General features: G+C 51.6%; 2 protein-coding genes, 1 non-coding gene and 1 pseudogene across 4 annotated transcripts; 3 read left to right on the top strand and 1 right to left on the bottom strand.

The window, feature by feature from the left end:
• Window positions 1–2620: 2620 nt before the first annotated feature.
• Window positions 2621–2727, bottom strand: LOC120100122 (U6 spliceosomal RNA). The gene has a single exon (XR_015656069.1). It is a non-coding gene; the product is annotated as a U6 spliceosomal RNA (small nuclear RNA).
• Window positions 2728–4537: 1810 nt separating this feature from the next.
• On the top strand, window positions 4538–6706 carry Zfp580 (zinc finger protein 580). Its single transcript, NM_001317059.1, has 2 exons — window positions 4538–4699; window positions 5767–6706. The coding sequence occupies exon 2, from the start codon at window positions 5779–5781 to the stop codon at window positions 6295–6297; it is 519 nt and encodes a 172-aa protein (NP_001303988.1). The 5' UTR covers window positions 4538–4699; window positions 5767–5778; the 3' UTR covers window positions 6298–6706.
• A 123-nt stretch (window positions 6707–6829) lies between these two features.
• On the top strand, window positions 6830–8078 carry LOC148007217 (zinc finger protein 581-like; annotated as a pseudogene). Its single transcript, XR_015649715.1, has 2 exons — window positions 6830–6897; window positions 7421–8078. The product of XR_015649715.1 is annotated as a zinc finger protein 581-like (transcript).
• Window positions 8079–9849: 1771 nt separating this feature from the next.
• Window positions 9850–13943, top strand: Ccdc106 (coiled-coil domain containing 106). Its single transcript, NM_001400938.1, has 6 exons — window positions 9850–10111; window positions 10717–10790; window positions 10929–11033; window positions 11121–11297; window positions 12653–12865; window positions 13368–13943. Exons 2-6 carry the CDS (start codon window positions 10760–10762, stop codon window positions 13682–13684), a joined length of 843 nt encoding a protein of 280 aa, NP_001387867.1. The 5' UTR covers window positions 9850–10111; window positions 10717–10759; the 3' UTR covers window positions 13685–13943.
• Window positions 13944–15242: the final 1299 nt, after the last annotated feature.

Genomic DNA, 15242 nt, shown 5'->3' with positions numbered 1-15242 from the left:
TCTCCCTTGAAAACAGTGTCACCTACTCACTGATTGGAGTGCCATCTCCTACATGAACATGGTGGAGGAACCCCTTGCCCTCTGGATCCTTGGATTTGAGCTGGTGAGAGCTTCAGTTGTCCAGGGGGTAATGAAGGCTTTCAAGAGTTGCCTGTGACTGAGACCTAGAGAGCAGTACATTGGAGCCCAAGGTCCAACAGTAGTGCCACTATCAGGGGAAAATCCTTCAGGCGTCCAGCAATCTAGAAGGCCATGGCTTCATAAAAGCTTCTGACATCAGCCCTAGGTCACATTTTTTCCCTGTGGTTCTGATGTTTGTTGGAAACTGCAGTTGTTCAGTTTCAGGCCAACTGGGCCTTATAGTGGACGGGCAAAATGCTTTCCTGCTGGGTGAGATAAAGCCAAGTGGCTCAGGCCAGTGGGGTGGCTTAGCTGGTCAAAGTGCTGACTGCCTGATGTCCGGTACACGATGTTTGCAACAAAGAGTGGAAGGAGAGAACCAACTTCTGCAAGCTGTTCTGACCTTTATATGTGCACACACATGTGTGAGCGCATACACCACACACACACTACAAACACACACACACACACACACACACACACACACACTAAAAACTTAAACTCTAAAAGATTTATTTTATATGCCTTTGTGTTTTGCTTGTATGTATGTTTGTACACTGTGTGCTTGTGGTGCCCTTGGAAGTTAGAGGAGAATGTCAGATCTACTAGACCAGAGATCTGAGCCAACATATGAATACAGGAATTTAAACCTACATTCTCTGGAAGAGCAGCAAGGAATGGCAGCCATATGTGCTGGCCCATGCCTGTAATCTCCAGTACTTGGAAAGTGGAGACAGGAGGATTTGGAGTCAAGGCTAGCCTCAGCTACATGAGACACATTTTTAAAAGAACACGCCTCACTTGGCTATGGTGGTGTATGCTTTAAACCCAGCACTCAGGAGGCAGAGGTAGGTGGATCTCTGAGTTCAAGGCCAGACTGGTCTACAGAATGAGTTCCAGGACAGCCAGGGCTACCCAGAGACACCCGTCTTCCAAACAAGCAACAAAAACAGTATGGTAAAAATCCTGCAGAGGTTAGCAACTGGTGGAATGTACCTCAACAGAGTAAAAGATGTTTACAACAAGCTTGTGTAGGTAACGCTATATCAAATGGGGACCAAGTGAGATTATTTTCTCTAAACTCTGAAATCACACAAGGTTGCTTCCTCTCTCCACTTGTACGCAATATACTGCTCTGTTCAAGTCCTTCTTAGAGCAATATGTCAAAAAAAGGGACACAAAGAGCAAAGAAGCCAAATTGTCTCTACGTGTAAGTAACATGATTCTCCCGGTCAAAAGACCCAATGTAGTAAGAAATTAGGAAAAATAGTCCACTCACAATAGCCTAAAAAAGTATCTGGGGTTGGTGAGATGGCTCAGTGGTTAGGGGAGTTGGCTGCTTTTCCAGAGGTCCTGAGTTTAATTCCCAGCATCCACATGATGCCCTCTTCTGGCATGCAGATGTACATTCAAACAGATCATGGATGTATTAAAATTTTAAATTAATTTTAAAAAAGTATTCCAGACTGAGTAAATCTAACCAAGAAGGTCAAAGACCTTTACAATGAAAACTGTTAAGATATTGATTAGATGTCATGGGCAGATATGACTAGATGATGGGCAGACACATTCTATGCTTGGGTACTGGCAGAATTAATACCGTGGGAAATGGCTGTAATTACCAGAAGTAATTGACAGATCCAACACAATTCTCACATATTCCCACCCGTACCTGTATTTTATATGGCTGGGTGATTGTGGTACATGTCTTTAATCCCAGCACTTGGGAGGCAGACACAGATGGATCTCTGAGTTCAAGGCCAGCCACATTGTGAGTTCAAGGTCAGCCAGAGCTATAAATCATCTCAAAAAACAGAATAAAACAAAACCCACCCCAACTAAATCCACTACCACCACTGAAAAAAAAACAGTGAAACATATCAGGACATGATATGTCTGGCTTTGAGAGGGAGAGGGGTTGTGGTTGGGGCGGGAGTGATGAGGACAATAGAGGGGTTAAACTGATGTCTAATGGACTTTATCATGATCAAGTCCCAGGTAGGTGGCAAGGTGTCTCTTCTGTGTTGTGTGGGGGTTGTGGGGAATCAAATCCAGAGCTTTGGGGATGCTAAGGCAGATGATATTCCACCCAGCAGTAGCTTGATTTTTTAAAAGTTATTTTATATATATTGGCGTTTTTGCTTACATGCATGTTTATGGACTGCGTGTATGCCTGGTGCAGGAGCCAGAAGAGGATGTTGGCTCCCCTGAAGTTGGAATTAATGGTTGTTAAGCTGGGTGCTGGGAATGGAACCTGAGTCCTTTGCTAGAGTCGCCAGTGCTCTTAACTGCTGAGGCATGGCTTCAGCTCCATCCAGAAGTATCTTTTGAGGAAAGGGAGGATTTAATATCTGACTTTTAGATTGAGTGACTAAGTTCACTCATTCACTAACTGTTATTTTGTATTGTGCCTCTGCCCCCTTCTTGGCTTCATTTTTTTGTCAGTATTATATATATATATATATAATATATTTATATATACACACCCCAAGTTCTGCACAAAAATATGGAACGCTTCACGAATTTGCGTGTCATCCTTGCGCAGGGGCCATGCTAATCTTCTCTGTATCGTTCCAATTTTAGTATATGTGCTGCCGAAGCGAGCACTTGGCTTCATTTTTTGATATTCATTTATATGTGATTATGTGCATGCATGGGGCAATCAGAAGGCAACTTCTGGAGTTGGTTCTTTCCTTCCACCATGTGGTCATCTGGGATTGAAATCCTTTGCTCTCGTAGAGGACCTGGGTCTGAGTCACAGCACCCACATGGTGGCTCACAAACACTCTAACTCCAGGTGTAGGGAATCTGATGCTGTCTTCTGACCTCCAAGGACACCAAGCACACATGTGGTGTATATGCCTACATACCACTAAAACACTTACATACATTTAAAAAAAAGAATTCAAGGTTATCTTAGGCTGCATAGCAAATTTGAAGCCAGGCTAGGCTTCTTGAGATCATGTCTCAAGAAATAAAAAGAAAGTTTAAATAACTGTCCAATGGGGCAAATCTAAATCAAGGAATGAATAAGTTCCATACTTTAGGGCCTCAGAAGCACTAGTGCTCAATAGCTTCATGTATCCAGTGTCCGCCATGCCTCATAGAAATTATAGCATTTGTCACCGATGGGAAAGATATTGGATAATTCTTCAAGGGGTAGTCCACTCTTTGGGGTGGCGTTGTCCTTGGGCTGGGCATCAGACTAACCCTCTCTCCCTCAGCTATTTCCAGCTGTTGCCCCCTCCCAACTCCCAGTACATGAATCTAGGACTTATCCCTAGATGGGTCCCAACCTCCCGTAATTGCTTCTCATACCAGAGTGCATCTTACAAATATGAAGTGTCTTCACTGGCCCAGGCTGCACCTGCAATGTTACTTCATGAACACTGGATGCTCGGACCCTCCTCGAAGAGCCCCAGCATGCCAGCTACCCTGGGCAGCGGGTGCTGGTGACCCACCACTTCTACCCATTCCGGAGAACCAGCTTCCTTGCCTGTGTATATGACAATGCTTGACTTTCTCTGAGCCTCAGCTTCCTCATGTATTCAAGTCCAAACCTTCCTGTGCCTGTGCCTAGGAATGGCTGGCCTCCTCTGGGCTTTACTTTTCCCCACCAGATCACTGGCAAGAATCACGGCTGCTCCCCACCCTTATTTTAAGATGCGATTTCATGTAACCCAGGCTGGCCTCCAACTCGCTATATTGAACTTCTGATTCTTCTGTTTCAAGCTATCACACCCGTTTCTTTTGTAGTGCTGGGGCTCGAACCAGAGTGCATGTTAGGTTAGCATTCTATCGACTGAGCTATACCATCGGCCCTGTCCCCATTTTTATACCTAGCAAGCAAGCTCCAGTTTTCAGATTCCCTAAATGCTCAGCCGGAACTAGCACATTTTCCTTTCTCTGTCAACATCTGGTGTCTCCAGCTTCTGTTTCGCCACATATACTTTACCTAATCTGGCAACGTCTTCTTTGGGTATTGATTTCCCTCTTTCTAAGATGTGAGGATTGTGACCCTACCAAACCACAACAGAGATCTGGCTTCTGGACCTTAGTTTCTCCATTTGCTCATCCAACAGAAACACATCCTTCTCTAACCTGCTGCCTTGAGTGGTTTTGCCTGAGCGGAAAGGGGAGGCAGGGTGGAAAGACAACAAACTGTACATTCCAATTCTTTATGGATGGCTTGCGAGACTTCACGGTATTTAGCTTCAATATACTGGTCACTCAAAGAAACAGAATGGCTCTTTCCGTGAATGGCACGCAGCTGGGAACTGTTCTTTTGCAGGTCCTTCTTGTTGGCTACGCGCCACCCCCACCCTTTACGCGCTCCCTTTAGAGCCGTTGACTCCAGCCTCGGAACCTTCGTCTGTGGAGCGTGCGTTTCTGAACGGTGCTCTTTCCCAGGGACGCCGTCGCCCCTCGCGCCCCTGCGCCCCCCGACCCGCGTCCCCGGCGCCGCCGGCCCGGAGCTGCCCGGAAGCTCGCTCCTACCGCGGCGCTCGTCAGGGCAAGCCCGGGTCCGTCCGGGACCTCGGCCCCGTTCTCCCCCGGACCCGAGAGGCTGCTGCACCGGGTACGGGGGCCGGGATGGAGGGAGGAGCCTGGCTTGGGCAGGGCGCGAGGCCGGCAGGTCTCTGGGTGTGGGTCGGAGCGGTGAGGCGACGAAAGCGACGCCCAGAGCCGGAGAGAGGAATGTCGGGAGGCCAAAGCTCCTTATGGAAGCCAGGGGAGTAGGAAGGCCCTACGGGATATAACGGGACGGGGTGGTTTAGAGGACCAGTGTTGCTGGAAGTCCCCAGGCTAGGGGTCATGCATCATATAGCCTGGGAGGTGAAGAGGGATCAGAGATGCCAGCTGTAACTAGAGAGGAGGGACCAAGGTTAGGGGTTTCTGTTTGGGAGCAAGAAACCAGAGGTCTATGACTGAGAGTGGAAAGATGCTCCAAGGTGGTGGCGGCGACGGAGAGAAAAACGAAGATGTCAGGATACTTTGTGGGTGGAGACGGTGGTGAATGAAATGAAACAAGATGGGGGCGATTATTGAAGGCAGGCAGTAGAGAATGAAGTACAGACGATGGGTTTCCCGGAGTGGAAAGAGAATGGGAGACCTTTAGGTGCAGAGTGTGGGGATGACATAAAAAACCCTGGATGGGAAGTGGGGAATTGGGTTAGTGGAACTCCGGATAAGTATCTAGAGAGGAAACTTGAGGCGACAACTGTGGAGATTGGGAAGGCTCTGAAGGTATTGAGGACCTGAGGGAAAGGACTGAGCCAGAGCTTGAGTAAAGCTCTGAGAAAGAGGAATGGGTAGATGGGAGAAAAATCTCGGAGGCTCTGGAATGTGAGATTAGAGAGGACCTAAACTGAAAAAGAAAGAAATGGACTTGGAGATTGATTTCAGTGGGTGGGGGTGAGCGGAGGGAATCCGAAGGATGTCTGAGGTTCTGACCTGAGTCGGGTGAAGCCGGGTGTTACCAAGCCCTGGTGTCCAGAGATGGGGACTGGAATCACTTTTTACTTTGAAGGGAGGTAGGTCAGTAGCACAGTCTGGCAGAGAATGGGAACACCTTCCTTTTTAGGATTTTTTTTTTTCCTGAAAGGAAGAGAGGATCTTAACTTCTCTTCCCTCCGCCGCTCCCAGCTGCCGCTCCAGATGCTGCTGCTGCCGCCGCGGCCACCCCACCCTCGGTCCTCCTCTCCGGAGGTCATGGACCCACCGCCCCCCAAGACTCCCCCTTTTCCCAAGGCGGAAGGCCCCTCCTCCACTTCTTCCTCGGTGGCGGGGCCGCGGCCACCGCGGCTGGGCCGCCATCTGCTCATCGACGCCAACGGGGTCCCCTACACGTACACGGTGCAGCTGGAGGAGGAACCTAGGGGCCCGCCGCAGCGCGAGGCGACCCCGGGAGAGCCAGGTCCTCGCAAGGGCTACAGCTGCCCAGAGTGCGCTCGTGTCTTTGCCAGCCCTCTGCGGCTGCAGAGCCACCGTGTGTCGCACTCGGACCTCAAGCCCTTTACTTGTGGTGCTTGTGGCAAAGCTTTCAAGCGCTCCAGCCACCTGTCGCGGCACCGCGCCACCCACCGTGCGCGCGCTGGTCCACCTCACACCTGCCCACTCTGTCCACGCCGCTTCCAGGACGCCGCGGAGCTGGCGCAACACGTGCGCCTGCACTAAGTTCAGCCCTGCTCTCTCTGGGCCACCACGTTCGTCCCACACAGTGTCATTCCTACACATATCCCAGTTCTGCTGAGGTTACTGCCTTACCCTAGGCCTCAGTTTCCCCACCAACCCCCAAAGAGAAACATCATTTCGTCTTTTCTTCTGTCTAGCTGTGTGATGTAGACCAAAGTTGTTGCCCCTCTGGGCCTGGGTGTCAATTGGAACTGGGCTTCAGTCCAGCCGTGCTGTGTAAGCCTTTGCAAATGCTACGACCTCTCCTGAGTCTTGGTCGTCTACTCTTCCCAAGTAGTAAGGTCCTCGTGGAAGAAATGACAAAAGCACCAGCACGGTCTGGATCACCTCTGTACTTCCCTCTAATGCCCATGATCCCTCGTTCTTTGCCCAATAAACATTCCGCACTTCATTCTCGGGTTCTTACTTGCATGTGGGTTGAGTGTTGGGAGAAGAAAGATTGAGTCTGGACCACTAGCACATAGGAACCTTGTGCTCGAAGTGCGTTTCCAATCGGAGCTGTTTTCTGATGCTCAGGCAACCCGTCCTCTCCGTCTTCTCTTGGACCTTCGTATTTCCCCTGATTCCTGTTCCCCAAACCCGGTACTACCAGATACTGGGGAAGCCAAGGGTCCCGGTCCCTCTGCCGCCTACAGCTGTGGGCGCAACTCGGGGCTGTCCGTGGCCGCCTGGACCCGAGAGGCTGCTGCACTGGATACCAGGCTGGCTGGGAGGGATGGAGAATCTACCAGCTGCGGAGGGGGCGGGGTCACAACAGGAAGCTTTTGGAGAACTAGCTGGTTAATTTCCAAAGGCAGAGGCCACGAACTTTGAAAGAACTAAGGGTGGGGCGTGTAGCTGGAGAACCTAGACATACACTAGACCTAGGTGGTGGCCAGAGCGCGGGACAGTCCTCAAGGGCTACAAGATGTCCTGCAGGATGGCTGCTGAGTGACCTGACGAAGGCACATGGCAGAAGGGGATTGAGGTCTTGATTGGTTATAGTGGATAGTGGAACCCAGAAGACAGTGGAGGGACTCCAGAGGACTTATAGGGATAACACAGAGGATCTTGGGTGGAACAAATACCCCAAATGGAGTCCATGTTTCTCTTTCCCATTCAATAGGCCTCATTTACATCTATGGATGCTGATGCTGCTACCTTCCTGCCCTCAGATATGGGTGCTTCTCTCTATTGAGGCCATGGATGCCACCTCTCTGTTGGACAGGTGGGTCCACAGAACCTGGACTTTCTTCCTCCATAGGATTTCCCCAGACTTCGTCCTTTTTAGGGCCCAACCATTATCTTCCCATTGATACCCAGGGTGTCCCTTACCCAGTGCTGGTGGGTGAGGAGTCAGGGAGGACAGGGCTGATGGGACTTTGGTTCACAAAAAGTGCTACAGCTGTCTGGTTCACTTTACTGTCTTCAAGTACATGTCTTACCTCCACGTCATCCACTCAGAGGTGAAGCCCTTCAAATGTTACACCTGTGTGAAGGCATTCAAGCGGACCAGCCACCACTCCACTCATAGGGCAGGTGGTGGATGGTCTCACAGCTGCTTGCTCTGCCCTTCCCCCTTTTGGGATTCGGGCGAGTTGGCCCAGCACAGCTGTGTGCACTCAGGGGACATTTGTTCCAGTGCCCACTCTGCCCAGGCTGTTTTACCGAGCAGAACACATTTGAGAAGCACATTTGGTGGAAGCATCCATGAACTCCTGGGCACCCCAGAGGTCGTGGGTCTCCTCCTGAATTTCTCAGACACTGGCATGAGTTGAAGCCTGGCTTTCAGAACCCTGGGATGTAAACCCAGCCTTGCCTTGAAGCATCTCTGAGCTGTTAGTGCATCAGTGAATAAGCCCTGTACCCTCGACATTTGGGGTATTTATTATTGTGGATTCCTGATAGGAAGAAAGGAGGACAGCACTGTTTGGGAAAACTTGCCTGGGAAGTTTTAGTGGGTAGTTAGAAGTTTCTACTCTGACACTGGAGGTAGGGCCCTAGATTGGACACTTAATACCCACCATACCCCATTCTCAATCATTACATTTTTGGGAGACATTTTAGTCTATACTATCTGGAACAAAGACCTTGACTGGGTGATGGGAAAGTCTGTCTTCCTCCTCTGGGAGTTAGGCCTACTTTAGTTCCCCCAAACCTGCCATTTATTTAGACAAGGTTATAATGTAGTTCAGGGTGACACTGGACTTACAATCTTGCCTCCACTTTCTGAGTACTGAAACTCTGGGCTTTGCGCATGTTAGTCACCTTACAGACTGGGCCACATCCCCAGCACCTTTGGAAATAAGGTTCTGAACACTACCCCTTCCCCACTTAAACTATAATCCACATTAATATACTTTTAAAAAAAATAACGTCTCAAACCATAAGCACAGCAAACATGTGAAACTGTTTTAATGGTAATTACCTTTAGTATGTATAGGGCAACCTGATACATATTTTAAATCTAGAGTTCACTTTGCTATATACAATTCTCTGTGGTTTGAAACACTGATCTAGAGCAAGTGGCTCCCCCTGGACTTGCTGACCCAGGCTGCAGTTTATTTGTAAAAGTGAAGTATGAGAGGAAGCTTCTTAGTTTCTTGGTTGACACATTCGATCTTCCTCTGCAAGGTTAGTTTAACCATGCCTCCCTTAGGGCTTCAGAACCCCAAAAAACATCCTGCTGCTTGTGAACTGGAGAGGCAGGTGGAACCTTGCTGCAGGTCTAATAAACATGTCTTCTCCGTTCCCTTTCACTGATTGTTTTGTGTCATGTGAAGTTAGCCTCTTTACACGACTTCTTTTGGGGCAGAAGGGAGAGGGAGAGTGTGTCCCCCCCCCCCCCCCCAGCTGAGCTGAGGACAGAACCCAAGGCCTTGCAAGCACTCTACCATTGAGCTAAATCCCCAACCCCGAGAGTGTCTTAAAGGCTGTGTATCTACTCCCACTGACTTCAAATAATACCAACAGCACTTGGATCTTAAGCTCCAAGAGTGGTCCAGCTCTGGGCTGAGTCTTTGGTATGTCACACCACTGCATCCTCTCAAAGACCTTTGAGAGTAACTTCCCACTTAACAGGTGAGTAAACCGAGGCCATGGAGGAATGAAGGGCAGGAATTGGAGTGTAGCTGTTACACAGGAGGCTCCAGTGGGGGCTATCTATTTCTGACCCCCCACTCTGCGGAGAAGTAACCATCACACAACCTATCCTGGTCCTCATATTCCGTTAATCCTTTCCGTGGATGGGGATGGGGTGGGGTGAGTAGGACTTATGCTTGGCTGAGGCGTCTAGGACTAAAGGTATGCAGTACCAGCCAGCTCCTTAGGGATCATTAAAGGGGGGTTAAAGTTTCACTTCAATTTTCCTTAATGCCTCATACCTTCTGAGTTTTCCCGGCCCACTGGTCACATAGCCACTCACCCGGAGGACCCCCGAAACCGTTTCAGCTGTGCAGGATGAGAATTTCGTGAGGATCCCTGCCTGGGCTTTGGGAAGGGCGGAGGGGGGGGCTATATGGTGGGGGTGGGGGGTGTTGCAAGGGGCTATCGCGCAAGTGCGGCCCCGACCTCCGCGCAAACGGCGGGCCTCACCTGGGCTCCAGGAAGAGGCGCCCCGGGCCCGGGAGGTCTGGTCCCGCTCGTGCCCTCGTCTCCGCGTTCTCCGCCATCCAGTTCCGAGACTCCCCCTCCTCTGCCGCTGCGCCCGCTTTCTGGTGGGTGGGCGCTTCTTTCCGCGACACTTTGCAGACGCTCCCCTGCGCTGGGCATGGGCGCCGCCACTGCCGTCGGTCCCGGGGCTGGAGTCCGTGCCCCGGTGGGTGAGAGCGGGGCCTCGGCCCCTTGTACCCTGAGCACCTAAGGGCGGGGAACGGTGCCCACGGTCGATACCCCATGCTGGTTGCCCATTCTGGGACCCTTTGCCACGGTCGCCCCCTCCCACTTGCGGGACAAAGGGCGGGGGCGCATCCCCACGCGTGACCTCCCCCGCACTGCGCACGCGCCCACTTCGGGGAGGGGCTTTACTCGCCCACGCGAGTGCGGGAGGAATGGGCGGCTGGGACAGGGGAATGCTTGTAGGATGGAAGCACCCCCTCCCTCTCAAAAGTGGAAGTTAGGGATGGTTGTCCATTTATGGCTTTGTGTCCGGAGATGGCTTAAGATGAAGGGCTTTCTTATTCAGGCCAAAGTGTTCCTGTGGTGTTGACTCCACGAGGAACCAAAGAATTTAAGGGCTGAGCTCCTTCACAACCAAGAGTCCTCTTGCTGAGCCCCCTCACTCTGGGTACATACTTTGGAAACCTCAGTGTCTCTGTCCAGAAGTATGGGTCTTTCCTCCCGCAGACAGGTGATCCCTTATTACTCCGGAGGTACTCCACCTCTCCCGGGACTGACTACATTTGGTGACCTGTTTCTGTCCAGTGCCCCCAAGGACTCAACTGCTGGGTCTGCCAGAAGCCTCGATATGAATGACAGAAACAACCATAGGCGGACAAGTGAGGCTCTTGGGGACCTTTTCTTTCCCCATCCTTGGCCTGATATCCTGGTTCCCTCTGTCCACGGGACAGCTATGGTTGGGGGTGGTCTATAAGGTCCAGGCCACTTCTGGGGTGACCTTGCTGGTCTCTCCGCAGTGAAGGATGAAGAGACTTTTGAGATCTCCATTCCCTTCGAAGAGGCACCCCATTTAGACTCACAGATCTTCTATAGTCTGAGTCCCTCACGGAGAAATTTTGAGGGTGAGCTGGAAAAGGGCATGGAGGGACTGGAGTCAGTTGGGGCACTGCCTCATCCTGGGGCATGACCTCCATCCCTGCTGTTCCTAGAGCCTCCAGAGGCCACCTCCCCAACCCTGGCCCTGATGAACAGTGTTAAGACCCAGCTGCACATGGCACTTGAGAGGAACTCGTGGTTGCAGAAGCGCATTGAGGACCTGGAGGAGGAGAGGGACTTTTTGCGGTGTCAGCTGGACAAATTCATTTCCTCTGCCCGGATGGATGCAGGTGGGGGCACACAGTCCCCCAGGACCCGCAGAATTCAAGACCAACTGTTGGTTAGACCTGATGGGGGCTTGGCATTTTATCCTTCCACTAAGGCCCATGCCTATTTTAGGGCTTTCTCCAGCCATTTCCTTCTTGATTCCAAAGACTTCTCATTTCCTACCTTGTAACAGACTGCCCTATAACTCACCAGCCTCAAGCTGGCATAACTGTCTCCCCAATTCTATTCCCAGCCCAGGTTCCTCATCTTAGGGGAACTGTCCCTTTGTCAGTAGGCCCATTGCACTCAACTGGTTCCCTCAGAGGGGCCCTGCCGACATCCCAGGATTTCTGAATGATGCAGTCATTTAAGCAGTAGAGATGCCCTGAAACAATCAGGGTCCTGTCTTCCTTCCACCCTGTTCTACATTATCATGGCTCTTGTTTCATATTCTTCAAAGGCTGTGGGGTCTCAGTACCTGTCTCCTAAACTTTGCCTCAGGCTCCTGGGCAGAGTCCACCTCCTCACCTTGCTTTAATCTATGACTAGTAACAGCATGTGGTATCACCTCTTCTGATAGGCAGGATTCTGTCTCCTTATTAATCTGTGTTGGCTGCCATTCCCAGCACATTCCCCACTCTAGGCTGCCCTTTCCCAGATCTTTAGCTCAGGTTTTTTTGGAGTACTTAACCTTATTCAGGCCATAACCCTAACCTCTGTATGCTGCTGAGCTGCTGGCAGGCTTTCTCATTGGCAACAATGGCAAAAGCTCTAGCAAAGGGCCTATGGTCTTTTGAGGGTCTAGATTCCTGGGGACCCAGCACTGGGATGGGGACCATGTATGCCTCCTCTTCCAATACCAAGAGCTTTATCCTGGGTGACGCCAGTCTTTTCTTGGTAGGTATGGCTGGGCAGTCTTGATTTCAGTTCTCCTCAGGAGTCCATCCTTCAGAAGATGCTGAGTCTGAGTCTCAGTTGGCTTCCTATCTAGGGGAAGGTAGTTAGCCTTTCCTAGTACCCAAACTGAACCCTGACTTCTGTAGGAGTCTGATATCCAATCCTCCTACCCAGAGGCATTATCTGCCTCTTGGATTTTGACTCTTCACTGTGGAGCTTTCCAGGATACATCCCCCATCCCCAAACTCTGCATAGTCACAGATCCTCATGAATTCCTGGACCTGTTTCAGTCAAGTTCCAAGTCCAGAAAAAACGCTCCCAATGTTCTCTGAATCCCACCTGGTTCTATGGCATTCAGTGTAGCTAATGTCTCCACTTGGGGCCTTTACCCTGTCCTCATCCTGAGGATCTGGCCTCCATGTCCATGCCTCTTCAGGGCAGTGATAGAACATTGTATCACAGTTCATTTTTGTCTCTCTAGAGGACCACTGCCGGATGAAGCCTGGACCTCGGAGGGCTGATGGGGACAGCCGGGCTGGGGTTGGGGGAGAAGCCTCAGACCCTGAGTCAGCAGCCTCCTCCTTCAGCGGGTTGTCCGAAGAGGGAAGTGCCAGTGAAAGGAAGAGGCAGAAGCAAAAGGGAAGTGCTGGCCGGAGGAGATTTGGGAAGCCCAAGGCTCGAGAGAGGCAACGGGGTGAGTGGGTACATGGAGGGGATGTCCACCCAGAATCACAGTGTGAGCTCTATAGTGATGCCCTAACTCCCCATATACAAAACAATCAGACCCAACTTCATCTCACAGCCCTTTGTGGTCCTGCATTAAATTTCGGTTTTCACCAACCAGCAGATTCAGTCCTGTATCATCAGAAAGGAGGTCTCTGGGTACATCTCATAGGTGCCTCTTCTCTCCTCTGGTGTCCAGGCCTACCTTCAATTTCCCTGGTCCATCTTCATTTCTTATTCAGGTCTCAACTATTTTCCATTTTGTTTCCCTTTCTCTTCCTGTATGGGGCTCCTCATGTGACCCCACTTTCATGATTTTTCTTTCTTGTTTGCTTTCATTTGCTTCCTAATCTGTGTGTGTCTCACCCCATTTTTCCTCCTTATGCCTGCCCTGTTTCTATCCGGGTTCATGTCTCTGGCCCCACATGAGTGTCTTTCCCAGTCCTCCTCTTTCTGCCTTCTTGGTCCTGCAGTGAAGGATGCTGATGGGGTCCTGTGCCGCTACAAGAAGATCCTGGGCACCTTCCAGAAGCTGAAGAGCATGTCCAGAGCTTTTGAGCACCACCGTGTGGACAGGAACACCGTGGCGCTGACCACGCCCATCGCAGAGCTACTCATTGTGGCTCCCGAAAAGCTGGCTGAGGTGGGAGAGTTCGATCCATCCAAGGAGCGCCTGCTAGAGTATTCCCGCCGCTGCTTCCTGGCACTGGACGACGAGACTCTCAAGAAGGTGCAGGCTCTCAAGAAGAGCAAACTGCTCCTGCCAATCACCTACCGCTTCAAGCGGTGATGCCGCCGCCCCATACACCTCCCTGCCCAGCAGAGTGCCAGGCCTGGTTTCCCCGGGCGCCGCCAGGGCTAGAAGCTGCCCTTCGAGAGCACTAGGCCCGGTCTCTCGGCCGCACACGTTAGGCACCCCACCTCCATTTCACTCCGCAAGGGCTGCCAGCTCTGCCTCCCTAGCCAGGAGTAGCCCATCTGCATCCCACGCGAAGACAGAGCATTATTCTGAGAGTTTAAATTAAAGAGACATGAAAATTTTCAATAAACTGGGCCCTAGATCTTACTAGAAAGGGGATGTGCTGGGAAGGGGTGGCCGTCGCCACGGAGACCGGGACGGGAGCGCTCAGGCAGAGGCCTCTAGAGAGGTTGGGGAGGACAGGGTGTAATTAGCCCCAGGAGGCAGAGGTGGGAAGCGGAGCAGCAGCCTCTTTCTGGAGAAACTTTGAGGTAAGCCGACTTTTAAAATGCACCGGCTGGGGAATTGATTCAATGACCTCTAGTTGAGCCGGCCCCATGGAGGTACCAGGGGGCGCTGTGTAGACTCGTTTCCGTCCGCCCGGGGTTAGATTTCTCGTAGGTGGCACGTTCTGCGGTTGCGCAGCAGGAGCAGGGGCGGACGATTTAACGCGATTGCCATGGCAACCGGGAGAGGGCAGGCTGGTTAAACCGTCTTGAAGTTAGTGTCTACGGGGCTAAGGTTGGGGGTGGGGGTAGAGGTATGTTGGAGGAGATCGTGCGCACGCGCAATGTGGATTTAGAATGGCGGATCCTCCCGAGAGCGGAGAAAAACGTGCCTCTGACCGCTACGCAGGCGCAGAAACCCCTCTCAAATCACTGTGCGCAGGAGTCCCAAGCTGCGCTAACAACCTCCGCCGCGTCCTCGAACACCCTTTGTTCAACTGGCTGCTATTGTCCCGTACACCTTCTCTGGCCTTCCGCGAGGTCAGTTTTTTCAGTTTTCTAGAGAGCTAAGTGCCAAAGCTGAGACTCCGCCCCGTCCACTATAGCCATCTGGCCCACCTCTCATCTGTCCTCCCTCCCTTTTCGGTTCTTTAAGCCGAAAGGAGCCGAAACAACAGCGGAAAAAGCCGAATTTCCCCCCCTCCGTGCTGGAGGCCTTCCTGAAGCAGTGGCGGAAGGGAACGATATTCTCCGGAAGGGGCGGAGTGACCCTGTCGAACCTCCGGAAAGAGCCGAAGATTACAATCGGGTTTAATCTCTAGAGGGGCGGTGAGCGAGCGCTGGAAACCTTCGGAAGAGCCGAAGGCCTGGACGGTTAGGATTGTTGGAAGTGACTGACCGCTTGAACAGGGTCGGCGAGGGGTGGGACTAATTTCCAGAGGCGGCCAGAGACTGAGACGGTTTGAGTTGTAGGAAAACCCGTATCTTTAGAGGAGGCTGGTGTAGGGGAACGCGAGGACCCACGGAATCCTCCGAACGTTGAAACGCTAGTCTCCGAAAAGTTACCGCAACTTGGGCAGCCGGCAAAAATCCTCGCTTCGGGTGATTTCGAGGGCGACCGTCGTCTGCAGACTTCTCTCTCCGAGAATAGCCGACAGGCTTCG

The sequence above is a fragment of the Rattus norvegicus genome, chromosome 1 (assembly GCF_021556685.1).
Source record: "Rattus norvegicus strain SHRSP/BbbUtx chromosome 1, alternate assembly SHRSP_T2T, whole genome shotgun sequence".
Classification (NCBI taxonomy): Eukaryota; Metazoa; Chordata; class Mammalia; order Rodentia; family Muridae; genus Rattus; species Rattus norvegicus.
Note: the sequence above shows the minus strand (reverse complement) of the source record. Positions and strands in the feature narration are given on the sequence as shown.

Excerpts from the sequence above, each read along its gene's own strand:
- Zfp580 (NM_001317059.1), top strand. The coding sequence starts at position 5,779 with ATGCTGCTGCTGCCGCCGCGGCCACCCCACCCTCGGTCCTCCTCTCCG.
- Ccdc106 (NM_001400938.1), top strand. The coding sequence starts at position 10,760 with ATGAATGACAGAAACAACCATAGGCGGACAA. Across the intron at positions 10,791-10,928 it reads AAACAACCATAGGCGGACAA|TGAAGGATGAAGAGACTTTT; the intron begins GTGAGGCTCTTG and ends GTCTCTCCGCAG. Across the intron at positions 11,034-11,120 it reads CTCACGGAGAAATTTTGAGG|AGCCTCCAGAGGCCACCTCC; the intron begins GTGAGCTGGAAA and ends TGCTGTTCCTAG.